Source organism: Convolutriloba macropyga, unplaced genomic scaffold (genome assembly GCF_964194025.1).
Source record: "Convolutriloba macropyga unplaced genomic scaffold, txConMacr16.3 SCAFFOLD_5129, whole genome shotgun sequence".
Lineage (NCBI taxonomy): Eukaryota > Metazoa > Xenacoelomorpha > Acoela > Convolutidae > Convolutriloba > Convolutriloba macropyga.
Genome location: NW_027450282.1, coordinates 1,579 through 18,365, shown reverse-complemented (window position 1 = coordinate 18,365; position 16,787 = coordinate 1,579). Strand labels below are relative to the sequence as shown.

The 16,787-nt window shown below is 53.1% G+C and overlaps 2 protein-coding genes across 3 annotated transcripts; one reads left to right on the top strand and one right to left on the bottom strand.

Moving 5' to 3' along the window:
* The first annotated feature begins 1,785 nt into the window (after nt 1-1,785).
* LOC142355757 (ribosomal protein S6 kinase alpha-3-like) lies at nt 1,786-3,960 on the top strand. Its single transcript, XM_075407825.1, has 2 exons — nt 1,786-2,148; nt 2,587-3,960. The coding sequence occupies exons 1-2, from the start codon at nt 1,921-1,923 to the stop codon at nt 3,589-3,591; spliced, it is 1,233 nt and encodes a 410-aa protein (XP_075263940.1). The 5' UTR covers nt 1,786-1,920; the 3' UTR covers nt 3,592-3,960.
* Nucleotides 3,961-11,475: 7,515 nt separating this feature from the next.
* Nucleotides 11,476-14,117, bottom strand: LOC142355756 (uncharacterized). Of its 2 annotated transcripts, none has more exons than XM_075407823.1 (4): nt 13,374-14,117; nt 13,102-13,219; nt 12,829-12,902; nt 11,476-12,722 (listed from the first exon to the last, which is right to left on the bottom strand). In XM_075407823.1, the coding sequence occupies exons 1-4, from the start codon at nt 13,428-13,430 to the stop codon at nt 11,655-11,657; spliced, it is 1,317 nt and encodes a 438-aa protein (XP_075263938.1). In that variant the 5' UTR covers nt 13,431-14,117; the 3' UTR covers nt 11,476-11,654. The 2 variants fall into 2 exon arrangements, with proteins under 2 accessions (XP_075263938.1, XP_075263939.1); XM_075407824.1 differs by having other exon boundaries at nt 11,476-12,710.
* Nucleotides 14,118-16,787: the final 2,670 nt, after the last annotated feature.

Genomic DNA, 16,787 nt, shown 5'->3' with positions numbered 1-16,787 from the left:
AGTGACCTTCAACAGGCTGCAATTGAGTCCTCCAGGTCAACCTCCAATGGGCCTTTCAGAAGCTCGACTGCGGAGGTCGAAATACGGTGGGGGGCAATAGCAGCCAACGCAGCAGTCAGCAGCATCAATAAACAGAGCGAAGTCTCCCAGCCACCCGTCTCAATATCTGACGCCATGCCGTCGCGAGCCAGCCAGCCAGTGCGTGCGCTCTCACCGCGGGGGGCGGGGGGGGGGGGGGGAGGCTGACAAGTCACCTGCGGCAGAGAACTGCTCGGCAGCGCTGAGTGCTCCCTGCACCTCGGCTTCCAGCGGTGCCTGCCTGCCTGGCACCGCCTGTCCACCCGAGCCCGCCATGTCCATCCCTGAGACTCAGAGTGTCAGGGCGATGCTTCTGCAAGTCGTGCAGCCCGCCCCTCATTCACCTACGGAGGAGCCACAAGGCTGAAAACGGATGCATTCACAGGAGCTGGGGTATTGCTCTGCGCTGCCCCTCTGGCTGGGACAGTCTGGCAGAGGTTTTTTGTCTGGACACCAGGTGGTCTTCCATGAACGGGAAAGCCCATCTAGCGATAGCCAGTGCTGCAGACCCGTGGTACGACATAGCTTGCCACAGCGCAAACGAATCTCAAGCTTGCGAAAGGGGTGGGGGAGTGGGGGAATTAATGGCAGTTTACCCCGAGCAGGACAGCGTGACAGAGAGTTGCTTTGCGACGGGAAAACGTGTGCGTTGATCTGAGGTACCGGCCAACTCGGCAGCGCCGTCGACTGCAGGCAGCAGAGTCTGTCCTCGGACAGATTGATATACACAACCTCAATGGTTCCGCGGAGGCCTCGCTTCTCCTTGATCGAATGTCCGCCTGTCGCAGCGGAAGGGAGTGTAGGCCCAGAGTGCTAACGGCACGTCTCTATCCAGGAAGGAGATCGTTCGCGCCAGTTTGCACTTTGCTTGCATATACAGGAACACGCAGCTCCGCTTTGATGCATAGACAGGCCAACGGCATACGTACTACGGCAGTACGGCAGCGAAAAATAAACGTAATATTAGTTATTACAGAAAAACTACTACTACACTACTAAAGACCTCAATTTTAATTTTCCACGGAGAAGGAAAGACATTATTTTTCTCCACGTTATTTTTCAACCCCGCGAGAAGGTAGTTCTTACTTCTTTCCCCGCGTTATTTTTTTTACCCCCGGGAAAAAACCGCCCCCCCGGCGTTATTTTTATTATGAGAAATTTCAAGCAACATTAAAAAACCAATTACCAGGAGGGGAATCCTCTGCTTTTTTTTTCACCCCCGGGAGAAGGTGGGTCGAAAAAACCCCTGCCCCACTCAGGGGCAGGAACCCCTGCCCCACTCAGGGGAATCCCTCCTGCTATTTCTGCAGGGAAGCGTAGATCCTTGACCTAATTCTCTAAAACTCGTACTATAGGTGTACTACTAGACCGCAATTCCACACTCAATATTCTCGGAGTGATGATAATCCTGATGTGTTGTAATCCGCGCTGTCGGCATGTGGCAGGGTTTAGGGCGCAGACGCGCACGGAACATCCGGTCAGGAGTCAGGAGTCAGGACAGCACACAAGGAGATCAGGATCGATATCCGATCTCGCATGCCTGGCCCAGACCTTGCGGCTGGAGACGTACGTCGAGAAGGTTCCTTGGGCGCTGAAGACAGGTTCTCCGTCACTCCTCCCGACAGGCTGGGTTCAGCTCGCAAATGGCTATATATGTGTCCAGCTCTTCACCTGCACTGCTGGTTCCGCTACCCTACTTGCTGTAGTTTTCCGTCGGATTCCCGGCGTTCCCATCACCTCCCCCATCGGTATTTTGCAACTACGTTTAGCGTTCTACGATACGGGACGTTTGTAAGAGCTCGGTCCGCTAATTCTCTACATCCCTGCCCAATTCCGTTGAGTATGGCTGCCGTCACCCGCCCGCTTTCAACCTCAGCTATTAGCACTCCCACCCGTCACGGCGTTCAGTCACGCCAGGTGACCCGCGCAGCAGTCGTGCGCCCTCTGTCTGCTGCTGATCGCCTCCCCAACGGCGGAAGATGCCGGATTGCCGCTCATCCCCCGCGGCTTGGCCGCCAGCGTGACTCTGTCAAGCTCCTGCATACGGTTCACTCGGCGCCGTCCGATCAGGTAACAGTGCGAACCAACTCCAGTTATCACCCCCCCCCCCCCCCTCCACCCTTCTTCCCTCCCTCCACCACCCCACTCTTCTTCCCTCCTACCTAGCTCCAAACGCAGCGTGCAACGTGCTTTCTGCAGATCCTGAATCGATTGGTCCCAACAGTCCAGCCGGTGTCCCTTCGTGGATCACATGCTGAGATGATCCTGGACTCACCCACACGCTGGGACTAGATATGCAGCAGCACTGTCTCACAACAGTGCAGCATCTTCCCCACCTCTCACCCGCCTGTGTTTGTGTCTCCTGCAACCACTCCGTTCTGGTTCCTTCTCGCTCTGCATCGTTCGACCTCCTCGACCTCGCGCAACCTCCTCCACCCCTCTCCGCTGGTATCCATCCCAGGAGTGAGTACTGATTCACATGTGTCTGTCTTGCTGTCCATGCCTCAGGCGGAGACGATGGAGGTCGACCCGAGCGAGCTCCCGAGCGCCAGGGAGTGGTCCGCCATGCGCGAGGAGATGACAGAGGAGACGATGGCAGCAGTGGTTGAAGCTTTGAAGGAGAAGCTGCAGAAAGACCTCGAGTATGTCAAGCCCTTGGGGAGCGGGGCTTTTGCGGATGTTGTGCTTGCGAAGGCTGCGGACAGCGGTGCAGAGTTTGCTGTCAAGATCTCTGTGGGTCAGGGCAATATGACCCTGCTTCAGCGAGAAAGCAGAGCGTTGATCCACATCAACTCTCTGGAGGACTCCAGCAACCATGCAGCGCTCGTGCACCTCGGCTACATGGAGGTGGACGTTCCCTTGAAGGAGGGAAGCCACACCACCATGGGCCTCTTTGTGCTCGAGAACGGGCTGTGCGACTTGGACTGCTTTGTGCGGGAGAGAGTGGAAAGTGACATCGATGCGGTTGCTGAGGTCTTCGACAAGTGGGAGGAGTCCATGAAGTGGCTCCACAGCCATGGTATCCTTCATCTTGACATCAAGGCAGAGAACGCCGTGGTGTTCCCCGAGGGCCCGGTCAAACTCATTGACACCACCGGGGTAATCACACGATACCACACCGTGGATGAGGATGACGTGCCGGCCGAAGATGTCACCTGGGACACCGCCCTCCTGGCGGCCCAGGAGATACCGTACATCTCCACCGACGCATATGTGCAGCCCGCAGTGATGAGCCCCAAAGGCCGCGTCGTTGACTACTCAGCAGACTGGTGGTCGATGGGTGTATCCAAGCTGGACGTTCTTGGCGTCGTGCCCTCCTTCTTTGAGGAGGATGCAGACACGGGGGACCTAATCGTGGAGGCACTGGGCTCTGGTGAGTTGGAGGCCGCCACCAGGGAGCGGATGGCAGAGGTGCTTGGGGCAGAGCCCGACTCCGACTCTGTCTCGGCTTGGGTGCACTGCGTGATGGAGAACTTGAGAGGCTCAGCTTCCGGGGCCTCCCTGGCATCCTGAAAGGAGTGTCTGCCAGGCCCGGCAGGTGCACCCACTGTCCTGCCACCTGTACACCAAGCCGGGCTTCAGCAGCGAGGGCAGTGAGGAGAGTGGATTCAGTGATGGGCAATTTGACTCTGCTGCTCTCTGGAGAGATTCACGAGCACACCGCGGGCAGTTGACTGTATAAATACCATTTGACGCGTGCTCCACTGCGTGCCAGAAGCAATACAATGCTATTCCACCGACATGTGAGGGAAATCGCTCCGCTACAAGCAAGAAAGTGAGGCTGTGTGCCGAGTTGCTTGTCCATGGGATAGAGTAGAGAAAAGGGACTCAGGGGATCCGAACAGCTGAGACAGTTACCCCCTCCCCTTAACGAATAGAATACTTACGCGGATGCATTGTGTGCGCACTGTGTAATCTATATGTTCATTTCTGACTGAGAATTTCTTCCGCAGTCCGTGCGTACTTCACATGGTGTAGGTACTACAGTGCCAGCGGAACACTGTTGCGACTAGGCCTACTCGGTGGCTGCCCGTCCATGCTGGAGGCGTCAAATGGGTCATGGCACTCAATCATGGGTGGGTCAAACAGGGCAGAGGGGGGTGCAGCAGGGCACCAGGTGGGGAGAGAGCCGCCGCCGTCGCGCTGATGGGTGAGGGCCTCGGATCCCTCCACCGTGGAAGGAGACCTTCCGTTCCTGATCAGGCACTCCCGGTGACCTTCTATATCCTAGCTCGAGCTGCTGCCGCGGAGTGCCAAGCCTGAGCAGCTCGAATGCATGGTGTTGGGATGATACACGCGGTGGAGAGTGGAGGCTGAAGAGAGGACAGCCATGTTGCACGCAATTTCAAATATGAATGGCCATACTCCCTGCAACAGTGTACTAGCCGATGTTTGACCCGCAAAGGTCTGAGGAACGTCGTGGGGACCTGCCGCCTTGAGGATCTCACAACTTTTGCTGTGTGTGTGTGTGTGTGTGTCTGTCCGTCCATGTGTGTGTGTGTGTGTGTGTGTGTGTGTGTCAGGAACATAATTGTCACTAGGCAACGCTCGCTCTTTGGGGGGGGGGGGGGGGGGGGGGCTCCGGTTGAGGCCCTCTAGCAGCCCCTGCAGGCTTGATATCTTGTCCTTGCATGGGCACCACCTCCCTGCAGGAGTTCTCCTTATCATGACGGATCAGTTACTAACTGCCCTCCTACCCTACATGCCGGGTGGGTCGCCGGGCGGGTGTCCTGATTGTGTGTGACCTCGGCAGGTACCTGCTACCCTACCTACCTCCCTAGTCCCTACTACCTACCTGCCCTGTACGCTGCTGTCGGGTCGGTGGGCCAGGCAAGGCCACTGGCCATAACTAGTACTGTACTAGTGTACTAGTGGGTACGGTCCCTGTCCGGCCCTGCGCCCTGTGGCCCCGGCGGCCGGCCCCCCCGTAATAACTAATAACCATCCCGTCACTGGCCATATAACTCATAAGGCGAAATGGTACGTTCCTGTCATAGACCTGATCATTTTTTTCACCCCCGCCCGAATATGGGTGGTTTCACTTCGAAACTTTATGTACGGTCTAACGATGATTCAATCGGTAAATCTGCATCGGAACTGACAAATCTGTGATCTGAACGCATTGCTACTGGAATATTACATGCACGTGGATCACGTGGTGTAAAATACTACCCATCTAGAAGACAAGTCACAAGTTTCATGTTCTGCTAATTGATGGAGCCAAAATGACCCAAGGATATGTTCGAGCCATGCAAAAGATGGAGACCTTAATTGGACATGGAGTGGAGGAGACCAGTAATCAGAGACATTTTCTCAGGCCCCAGCAGCTTTTATTAGACGGCAGTCGGCAGATGCATTTTTTTTCGGAACCGGGCCATGCAGATGACCACACAGCAGACCCCTGTTGACATGTGATGCACCTGCATGACCGAGCGGGATATGCCGGGTTTATCCCGGGTTGGGGTTATCCCGGTATATTCTGGGACAGCATCTCACATGGCCCGTCCTTTCAAGTCTTAAGAGTTCAAACCCGCTATCCAGGATATATCCCGGGTTGGGATTAACTCGGGTTATCCCGGGATACTTCATTCCTATCATGAGTTTCGGACTCCCGTGACCCGTCCCACTGGACACCACAACCCTGCCAAGCTATGGTAGGGTACGGGACCTAGCTACCCTACCAGGAGGCGACAAAGTGTCGGGGCCGTGACCCCTTGTGGAACCATGTACGAGTACGGTCCGGATTGTACGATAACTGTAGAGCTCCTGGCCCACCGGCACGCGGTGACGCGGCTACATGTGCAGCTCGCGCAGCTTGCGTGCGGCATACAGCGGCACCACCGAACACGTACTGTCCCCGCATCGAATGGTGCCAAAGAAGGCTGCCCAGGGTGGTAATGCGATGGGGTGCCCAGCTAGGGTGGGGTTCGACCGCTTTCGTGTGCGCATGTGGTCACAGCGGGGTGAGTGGGGGGTAGCAGTACAAAACCCGCCCACTTGCCAGGATCCTAGCACCGCTTCTTTGAGGCTTCTGCCACTGAATAATGAAGGTCTTGTGCGGCTGTCTTTCCAGTCTCAGCTTAATCGGCTATAGTATGAGAAAGATATGGCAGATTCCCTGGTGAGGACCTGGTTTTCCACCCATCTGGGTGCAGGGTTCCAGAGTTGCTGATGGTCACTGTGCTGGCCGTGGGGAACTTTACCGCTTGATGGCCGAGCACTTGCATGGGTATTAGCTGGCCCCTAGTGCACTAGAGCACAACAAGGGTGGGAAATGGAGGTCCCATCGGCAGTGGTGCCGGCAATATGCAACCTGAATTCCGATCCAAATGGATACAGCATCATTCTGGGGACTGTAGTCCGCATGGCGGGACACAGTTCATTATCCTGAGTACCCGTAGTGGTACCAGGTGGACACTGCTTGCTAGGGCCTAGGGTAGTTGATGAAGCGGATTTTATGGTACTTAGACCAGGGGTTGTATTACCCCGCTACCTAGGATCTAACGTTTTGCCAACAAACCAACTCGGACCCAGCGGTAGCTGTATCTCTGTATAGAGGGCAGGGTACTCTGTGCCCCTACCTAAGGGGCACAGAGTTTACCGGGTTGAGCGGCTCTACATGCAGGGAATTTGCGCCCATCTCGCAGGAGCACGTTAAACCCCTGCACTTGAATTACTTCTACAGACCCGTACTTGGCCGCCGCCCCACCCGTCGCATTCCCCATTCCGGTCCGCGGCTTTGGCGCTTTCCTATCGATCTGCATACTGACTACTGCTTCGTGATCACTGAATGGATACTGGACATGTGTGTGTTATGTACATCATCCTGCCTAGCTGTCTGTGTGCCTGGCTTGCCAGCTGCCCGGTCCGGTATCTTGCTGGTTGGAAGCTGCATGTCTGCATGCATGTAGGTCTGGACGTCTGTCTGTAGCTGTCTGGCGTTGTATGTCGATGGTCCGCCAATCGTAGCCAACCGTCACCGAATACCAACAAGGTGTATATTAGCGTGTATGAGCGTGTGTGTGTGTGTGTCCTTGCAGCGCATAGATCTGTATTCCTGCTCCTTGAGAGCGTCAACTAGCATGCATGTGTGTCGTTCGTCTTTGCCTGTGTTTGAATGACGTTCCGTTTGATCCGGTATTATGTGAGTCATATTATCCTAGTTTTTCAGCTGTCCTATCTTGTTCTATCACGTCCTGGAAAATTGTCATGGATATGTGTGGCTCTATGCAGTATCCTTATCTTTTTTGTCTAATTCGCCATGCTCTGTCTGATTAAGAGGTGGGATAGCAATTAGTGTTGGTAGTCAACCTGCCTCTCTTCTCCGCGGGCCGGGCCCTGTTGTGCGAGAACAGGGGAGAGTGTGTGTGATTGAGAATTTTTCATTCGCTAGTGCTAAACTGTGGGACAAGAGTCAAGACGGAAGGGGTGACTGAGGGGGTACTTCCTCCCCCTTGATATCTCTCTCTCTCTCTCAGTCAATCAATCAATCAATCAATCAATCAATCACACAGCTAGGCACCTACGTGCATACCGAACCAACGATTAACGAACAGATGGAGGAATGTGTGTACAGGGATGAATCAGCCGGCTGTCGGCTGACGGCTGTCGGCCGATGTTGCGGATAGACCATCCTGATTCCTGACCTAACTTAAGACTCGAAATTTTTAAGAGCATTCAGAAGTGAGGCGGTTATTGTTATTAGGTGTATTCTTTAAAATCTTTTCTTCTTCTAGGGGACGTACGCGCGTACCGGGCATGCTCGTGCGCACTACGCACGCATATTGTATCATGTACCAGGCAAGCTCGTACGCGTACGCGTACGTCCGATGTACGTTTAGGCAGGTTGCGGGGTCCGGCACTCTGGGTCTCTGGCCCCCAAGCTATATTCTTTGTTTGGGAGAGGTATCGCTACGAGCAGGAGAGAGTCCTGGTGCGAGCAGGGCCTCCTGGACCTGCCTGGTACGAGTAGGGCCTGAAACGCGTTGCCCTTTTCGAACTTTTACATCCTTCAACTGACTTTTACATCCTTTTGCATCCTTTTCCATGGTACTAATAATGGGTGTGCCAGGCAATACGCACGAATAATAATAGTTCATAAGACCTGACTCCGAGCTGGTACCCTACCACCTACTCTGTACGGTACGACTACATAGTACATTCTGACTAGCTGTACTGTACGGTGTACGTACTAAATACTGTACGCGGCTGACGCGCGCACGCCGTACACGCGGCTGCCAATGCACATGGGTGATGGGTTTCAAAAAAATTTCTTGAGCGTCGCTCGTCAGTCGTCACTAGTAGGCCTCTAGGGTCCTCCTTTGCCATTATCGCGTATTCCCAAGGTAGGGTATCCCTACCCACAGTAGCTCAGCTAGCCTGTCACCAACATTGAGCATCCCTGCCCTTCGGGTAGGGAGCGGGGGACCTAATTGTAGACATTTTTGCGGTCTTTCAGTACCCCCGGTTCACCATGATGCCGGCTGGCACACCACCTGTGTAGCCGGCGACAGTTTGTCGAAGACATATGCAGTCTTCCGCCAGGAGCTGCGGTGAATATGGCGGACCTAGCATATGGCGGTCACGCCGGCAGCCGCGGCAGCTGCGGCAGGTCGGGGGGGTAAGCGCATCTTCCGGGGGTGTTCCTAATTGCAGACATTTTTTGCTAGAAATGTATACGAAATTATTACATGTATATTACGAATACATAACGGATGCAGTTCGGATCCATTCCCCTCTGTAAAAACATTTCTGTCGATCCTCTTTTTGACAGCATGTGACAAAAAATACGGAATCCCGCGATCGGACATGTCTACGTCGTACGAGCGAAGCTCAGGCAGTAGTATACTCAGTATATGGAAACGTACCAAATGTCTATAATTAGGAACATGTCTACAATTGGGTCCCCTCTCCCTACTACATTCGCGCGCGCCGCATACATATTACATCAGTGTGCAATTTGCATGTATATATTCAGAAGGTACCCTAGGTAGTAGGTACTCGTACGCATGCTGAAGTAGGTAGGTAAAAGCACCTACTCCGTGGGTAGGTACCTACCGAGCATCTAGGGACCAGTGCTCGTACGAGTACAGTCGCATATATATTTTAGTTTTCTATCTGTCGAAGGAATGTCGGGTCTTGAGTCTTGAGTCTTGACAGTTGACAGTTGACGTCTCTTTGGAGTTTGGTATCACCAGGATCGTACACGGTAGGTAGGTACAGCAGTAACTACGGTGTTCCGATTTCCGGATCCTCGAACCTGCATGCTTGCATGTAATTCGTTACTGAAAGTTTACTCGTGTCTTGGGTCTGCTCTATGCACCGGAGTAAGTAAGGGCTACCTTCTCTCCCTAGCTAGACTCTGTACGAGTAGAGAAGGCGGCAGCCCCGAGAACCTCTCTCTCTAGGCTGGAGAGTATGTAGGAGATACCCACGAGGCGGAACCAATGACTTCAAGCAGGCTGCATCAGGATCAGTTTAAGGTAGCGTACTGTGTAACCACACTACACATGTTGCATGGTGTGGGTCAGATTACAGTACTGTGCGAGGACAACTCACAACAGGCAACGGGCAACAGCTTACTTGCATCTGAAGAACAGTACTAGTGAACCGCACTCAGTACCGAGGGTTATTTTTATACCTTCAGATAGGCCCTACATCCTGTCTAGCTAGCTGGTGGGTAGTACAAAGGAAAAACAAAGAATGAAACAACTTGAGCTCTGATGTACATGCATTTGGATCGGCCTCGGCCCCTCAGTCTGTAACAATCCCCTCACATGCATTTGGATACTGGTACGAGTAAAGCACAGGTGACCCGTCATAATAGGCGCTCGCGCATCATGAAGAACAACATGGTAATAAAAGGAAGTTGAGGCTATATCCCATTTTCAGCCTCGCATGGAGCGAAACCATGACTACCTACAGTACCCTTGTTACAAGTAGGACTGGCCAACTTGCGTGGGGGTGGGGACTCCTCGTACCCTACTCGTACGAGTACCCGTAATTGATGGAAAATCATCTTGGAAACATGGGGTCGGGCCGGAATAAATCGTAATCCGAGTATGACTGTTATTACTGTAGTGATATCACGCTATTCCTGTTCTTGTAGACGAGTCAATCATTTACAAGGAACAACACATTCGAGTGTACGCGTGTACAGTACCTGGCATATAGTATGTGCTGTACTCGGTATCTCCTATGTGATACCTCGTGGTGATACCACGACGTGTACAATACAGCCAGCTAGCTAGTTTCTACCAGTATTAGTAGTTATTAGTACTACTACTAGTACGAGTAGGGGATATTATATACCCCATGTTTTACGCATGCACCCGTAGGGTAGGTACCCTACCTAAGTAATTCAGTTTACTCGGTCGGAACTCGCGGAACCCTGAATCCAGCAGTATCGATCGCTCTCGGAAACGGGAGCGAGGACCGGTAATTGGTATTCCTCACCGCTCACGTACTAACTAAGGTTTGTACGTACGTTACGATGCAACTTTCACAACGTTGCAATGCATTATTTTTAAAAAATGTAAATCTGAACAATCAATGAAGCACGTCGTAACATAGGTAGCTACGGGCAGCAAGCAAGCCCATGCCTGCTCCTGCTACTGTGACAGCGGACTGTATAGTACCTGCATTGGGGCCACGGAAAATGCTCTTTCAATTGTAAGCGCATTCCCCACATGAGAACGGTGAGAGGACAGATACAGGCAATCCCAAACTGGGGACAGGCTCGTACGGTACACGCTTACCTGTGCTTTCAGCTTTCTCAGTAAGGCAGCTGTGGAAAGGGTGGCGCAGGAGAGAGGGGAGAGAGGGGGGCGGTGCCGAACTTTATGGTGAATGCTCCTCCATCATTATGTACGGGTGGTGGTGTGATTCCATAACTGGTACATATGCTATCTCGCTCTCGCGTGCTCTCATGGACGCCTTGCGAACCACCCCGTCATGTGCCCTTGCTGTGCCGCCAGTACTTGTCAGCCAGCCCCCAGGTGCCCACGGCCCTGGGCAACCCAACATTAAAAACCCCAACAAAACTTTGCGGAGGAGAGCAAGACATTTGAGACGGCTAGTACAGGCAGGGTCACTCAGAACGGTCCCTCCAATGTCATGTGGCAATGAATACTAGTAACTGTGTCAAGCGCAGTTGTGACACTGCCGCGATATGCAGTACAGGGAGACACTGCTAACCTCCAGCAACATGTGTCAATTGAAAGCCTCCTTGACACAGGCTGGGCCCAGATATGACAGCGTGGACGAGACGGCCAAGGTGGTGCTCCCACTGAAAATGATGGAGTATGAGCAAATGAATCCCCAACAGTGGATTATCTCATATCGCAGGCTATGCAGGAGACAGACAAAAGGTTGGAGCCGGCGGAGGACCCACACGTCTGCCAGACGGCCATCGTTAAAAAGTTTCACTGTGTACCAGAGGATTCTGCATCTCAGAGGTATGTCCTGTACTAGCTTTCCTCTTCCGCCACCGTCCATGGAGCTTGATGTGGCCGCGGTGCTCCCAGGCAGTCCATGTTGAGATCACCAATGTTACGATGGGGACTCTCGACGGGCGGCTAGGCCGTGGGACGTCCCCTCCGGTTAGCGTGCGCACGGCCAAACACTGCCCGACCCTGGGCGCGCGCCAGCTTCTTTGCCTCTTCAAGCTTGGCAAGCTCCCTGACCAAGTCCAACAGGTCAGGGGGGCAGGTGATCTCCCTCTTCTTGTCCTGTTTCACAGCCGCAGGAGGAAGCTTGGCAATCCGAGTAAGGTTACGCCACTTGTCCTTCAGATCTACAGCACTTCTCTTCTCAATCGCTGCGAACGAGAGCTTCTTTATCTCAGCCCATTTGCCGGTACCACATTTCCGGACGCCTTCCACAAGAGCACGCGTCTCAGCCAGCGACCAAAACCTATAGCCTGTGCCATTCCCATCACATGAGGCTGGGTCTTCAGCCGATAACTCTGCTGCTGCAGCCTCAGGAATAGACACGCGTGGTGACTCAACGGCAGCAGGGGACAGGCCAGTCCTCCGCTTCTTGGGGATCTCCAACTGGCAAGTTAGGGAGCTCCTCTTCCTTTGTTGGAGAGGGCCAGCCCGGGCAGGTGGTGCACTGGTGCTAGTCACGGGCCAATGAGCCGGAGAGGTTGCTACTGAAGGTGCTGTAGGGGCCAGCTCTGATTCATGGAAGAAGTCCGTGCCCATTGAGCAGTTGGATGATGGAGATACTGATGTGGGGTTCGAAAACAGCTGGCTCTGGCCCTGTGTGCCGCTGTAGGGAGCTTCTCGAGTCCTCAGTGGCGGCAAATTGCAAGGGTCGACGGTTATACTCGTAAGGGCCTCGGGCGCATGCACTGCATCGAGAGTGGCCGGTTCGACAGGAGCTTGCGTTGTAGATGTATTGAAGACAGACCCACAGAGTCCGTTAAAGGCATCGTCGTCAAAGACACTCTGCATATCGTCCTCAGAAGAAGAACTTGGGGAATTTGTCCAGTGGTTGCTTGCAGCGTCTGTGACACCGGAGCAGTACCACTGTGAGGTGCAGCAATCTTCGAAGTCAAGGAGCTGATGGTCTGTTTTCAGGTTGACTAGGAGATCATTCGCGTTTCCTGTCTGTGTGAGTGCGGCGGCCTGCAGCAACAACTGCTGTGCTCAATAACATGACCCAGAGGTCGGGCAGAAATGGCGGGAGACCAATGACTGAGAACAGGGCGCTGTCTTTGTGGTGATGATAAAAGCGGAAACACACCTGGTCAGCCTGGTCCAGCCCTTGAGGCAGGCATGCGGACTGCATTCCCTCGTGAGAGCTAAGAAAAGAGCAGTCTGTACCAGACACCCAGCAAAGAGTTCAGGTCAGGATGCATTTACAGCCAGGGTTCCGGGAGTTTATGCGTCTGGGTGGCGGTAGAACAAGCTACGAGGTAGTTGTCTTGGGGACCATGGGGGAGGGGAGGCACAAAATAGGGTCGTGATTCCGAACTGCAAGCTCTACCCTTGATCAATATACTGCGTGCAGACTTACCGTCTGACAAAGAGTCGGACGCAAGCGGCTCCGGCAGCAGGAAGTCGCAGTATGAGAACCCAGCTTTAGGAGCGCCGGTAGCGAGACCACTTCCGGCGACAGGTGCAGCCATCGAAGGCTGTGATCCAAACGCAGAGCATACCAAGCAGTCAGCAGCTACTGTCGGCACTGGCAGTCACGGGATAATCACGAAACCGCCGACGAGACGTGTGAAAACAGGTACCGGTCCCAGCTGCAGACCGATCAACAGTGCTTCGGGAGTCGGCACTCACCATGTATGGCGAGAAAGAAACGGCCTGCAGGGTCGAGTCCAAGTACCCCGGTTCCATATCGGGCCGTGAGTGATGGCGGCGTAGGTACCGGAGACAGGACCGGTAGGGGATACGAGCACTGTTTTACTGCGGGGGCGAGCGGATCGATCACGTGTGAGCCGACAATATTCCGAGCTCGCCTCCCTCGAACCGTGCGAGAGGGGAGCAAAACTCAGCCTGGTTTCGCTCAGAAGATCGTCTGACGTGCAACGTGAAGCGGCAGATTAGCAATATATCCCCAAGTCGTGTCTCGCGCAGCCACTGCAGTTCTTCAGAGCCCCGCAGGTTTCGGCACTACGGCGAGGCTCTCCCAACCAACGCGATCTCGTGGGACCCTCGGTGGACGGCGAGCCGGGGTGTCGGAAAACAGGCTTGGGTGCAGCAGCGGTTGACACTGTGTGCTTGTGAGGAATCAAACACCGTAGATAAGAACTGAGGGTGCTAAGTTTTGGAATCTCAAGCTGGGACGCAGCAACGATCAGTTGGCGATGTTTGTGCGATTGATGGGACACTGTCCAGTGTCGCTAGTGTCGACGGGCGGACTGGTGAGAAAATCCGTGAAGTCTCTGAGGCAGAACGACACAAAAGTGGGGACCACCAGTCGGGACTGCTTTTTCTCGATCGAAGGGATGAGGAAGCCGATGTTCCTGATATGCCTGAGTGACGGAGTCGACCCTGAGAAGCAGTCTGGACCGGCAACACAAGGGCCAAACGCGGAGCGGACTGTCACAACAGCTCAGCGATCAATCTGGTCACGGTGCCAGAGCACTCGGGTCTCGGGTGAAACAGGCCGGCCGCGGATGGCCGGCTAGCTACCTACTGTAGGTAGGCTGTCGCTACCTATGTACACTCATACTACAAAAGTTTTGTCAACAGAATGTGGGAGCAGATGAGTACCAAGCCCCCCATTGTTCCATTGTTTTTGGCCATTGTCAGCTTGTTTACATATAATGGAACTCTTGGCTTCCGTTTTTGGGTGCATCAGACCAAGTTAAGGGGGGGCAAGCCAGTGTTGAAATCATGTGTGCAGATTTGCTAGAGCGTTGGTTTTTCCCTACCTATTGATTGCAGGAGCAATTTTAATGCATGCTTGATACTAGGCATATGAGGGTATCACGATGAAATTTCCGGCATGCTTGTACATGTAAGTGTCTTCATTCAGCCCCATCCCTCCTTGACAGGAGAATGTCTCCCATGGCTGCAAGCCATGCCTGAAAAGTTATGCCCCATGGCTGCAAGCATCATGAGCAGCGATCTGTTTTACATTTTTGCATGAGGGCCATACATGACAATGACAAGGGGTGCGAATGGTATCTTGACACGCACATTGTGTGTCAATGATGTGGACTTGGGGGCAACTTGGTCTAGCTACAAGGGGAGCATGGTGCACAGGGAGGCACAACACATGGCCATGCCCCTGGCTTCCTGTGTTGGAAATTAGGGGGCAGGTATGGCCCACAACTCTGGGGTGACCAGGCCATTGAGGGGGGCCTTCCCATTCACATGTCGGTGCATGAGGTCACATTTGCCTGAATCTGGGTGCATTCCATGGCTAAATAGGGGTAGCTGATCTTTGGAGGCCATTTCTGAGCCTGAATGGACACTTTTTTTTGGACAATTTTTGACCCGAATTGGAAATGTTCTGTTAATGTACTGTGTCGTCATCTATGCGAATTTCATTGAAGTTGAAAATTAAGCATCTAGATCTCATCGTCCGCTTTCTGGTGAGCAAAAAATCTCCTCAATCCGATATCATATGAAAAAGTTATGGCCAAAACAGTGAACAAGAGTCTACGGACAGTTAGCCCTGTCCACAGACAGCTGTCAGCAATGCCTTACATTGGGTCCCACGCCCTCCCTACACGCCCATCCCAGGTAATTCCTAGCTTAACTTGTGCCATTTCACATTTATGCAACCCTCATAGGCATCCTTGGGTGGTTGAAGCCCCATCTTCTGTGCCCATCATGGTTGCAACCCACCACGGTTGATTTCCAGGGCTAGCTGTCATCCCCACGACATGCAAATGGAACTGCACAGATCACCCCATGGCAGCAATGGAGACCCAAAATGGTCATAAACAACAAGGATATCATTAACACTTTCCATCCATCATGCTACAGCTATGACGCATATGTTGGATGTGGGTGTTGCCATAGACTACGGCATGTGCGTGTACCTAACGTGACAAAACTTTTGTAGTATGAGTGTATGTACATTCATAGGTACAGGTACAGCCTGTACTGTACAGGATACTGTAGCTGCAATCTGCATGCCTCATTGATGGCTGGCCCGGCCGGCCAGCCACGCAGTACGCAGGTGGCCTGCCTGGCTGGGCTGGGTTGGCCCGGCGCGTGAAACTTGGCTGTAGGGCTGGTAGGTAGTAGGTACAGGTACCTACCTAGGTAGATACTCTCTACAGAGACCCCACTCGTACTCCTACCCTACGTACGTAGGTACCTACCTACGAGCACTCCTACCCTACGTACGTAGGTACCTACCTACGGGACTCATAGGTCATACGCAATACCTCCGTAGGGTACAGTACCTAGAGCGAGGGACGCCGAGGGTCCCACAGCTCACTCAGTCACTCTGCATGATGACAGAGGGCGTGAAACTTAGATTCAGATTCTGTTACTGTACACCCTGTTGAATGTACCCTACAGAGTAGGGGTGCGTGGAATGGCCAATAAAGGATACAGATCCTTATGTGTCACATGTAGGAGAAACGTGTATCGCCTAATACCGCGTGCATGGCGCGTCATGGACAAATATTATCTACGGCAATCAATTCGATCATCTTGACTCACATTCTTGTTTTAGGACGCACCCTTTTCTACGAACTGACCAGACCTATCGCACGAACGTTTTTTTGGAGCTTTTCTAATAACAGGGGAACGAACCCGTGAGCGCACAACACCAGGCAGCACCACACATGCATCACAAGCGCACAACACGCACATTGCACACAGCGGCTTGCAATTACCCCTACTATTACTACTGCATGCTATGAATTGAGATGGTGCCAAACGTTCCATGCAATATCAGTCAGCACACATTAATCATACGTAGTATGTGGTACAAACAGAGCAAGCACATATGGTAGTAGAAATGATAGATAGCATCAGCAATGTTGGGCACATGTTAAGTACAAAGGAGTCTCGAACACATATTAGTTAGTACATGCAGCTTGCGGAGACGCGAAATACCATGCACAGATGATCGCCTATAGTTGTTGTGGTGCGCAGTGATTAGTCGATCATATGTTGGTCTCACTAGTCTGTTACACTTCAAACCGACTACTACAAGGCTTGGAAAGCGCGACTTGTGAGACAAATACCTCTCTCACCCGAAGCGCCATCAAGGCCAAAGGGTAT

Coding starts and splice junctions, on each gene's coding strand:
- LOC142355757 (XM_075407825.1), top strand. CDS start 1,921: ATGGCTGCCGTCACCCGCCCGCTTTCAACCTCAGCTATTAGCACTCCC. Junction 2,149..2,586: donor ACTCGGCGCCGTCCGATCAG/GTAACAGTGCGA, acceptor TCCATGCCTCAG/GCGGAGACGATGGAGGTCGA.
- LOC142355756 (XM_075407823.1), bottom strand. CDS start 13,430: ATGGAACCGGGGTACTTGGACTCGACCCTGCAGGCCGTTTCTTTCTCG. Junction 12,903..13,101: donor GTCCGACTCTTTGTCAGACG/GTAAGTCTGCAC, acceptor TGTCTGGTACAG/ACTGCTCTTTTCTTAGCTCT. Junction 12,723..12,828: donor GGCTGGACCAGGCTGACCAG/GTGTGTTTCCGC, acceptor TGAGCACAGCAG/TTGTTGCTGCAGGCCGCCGC.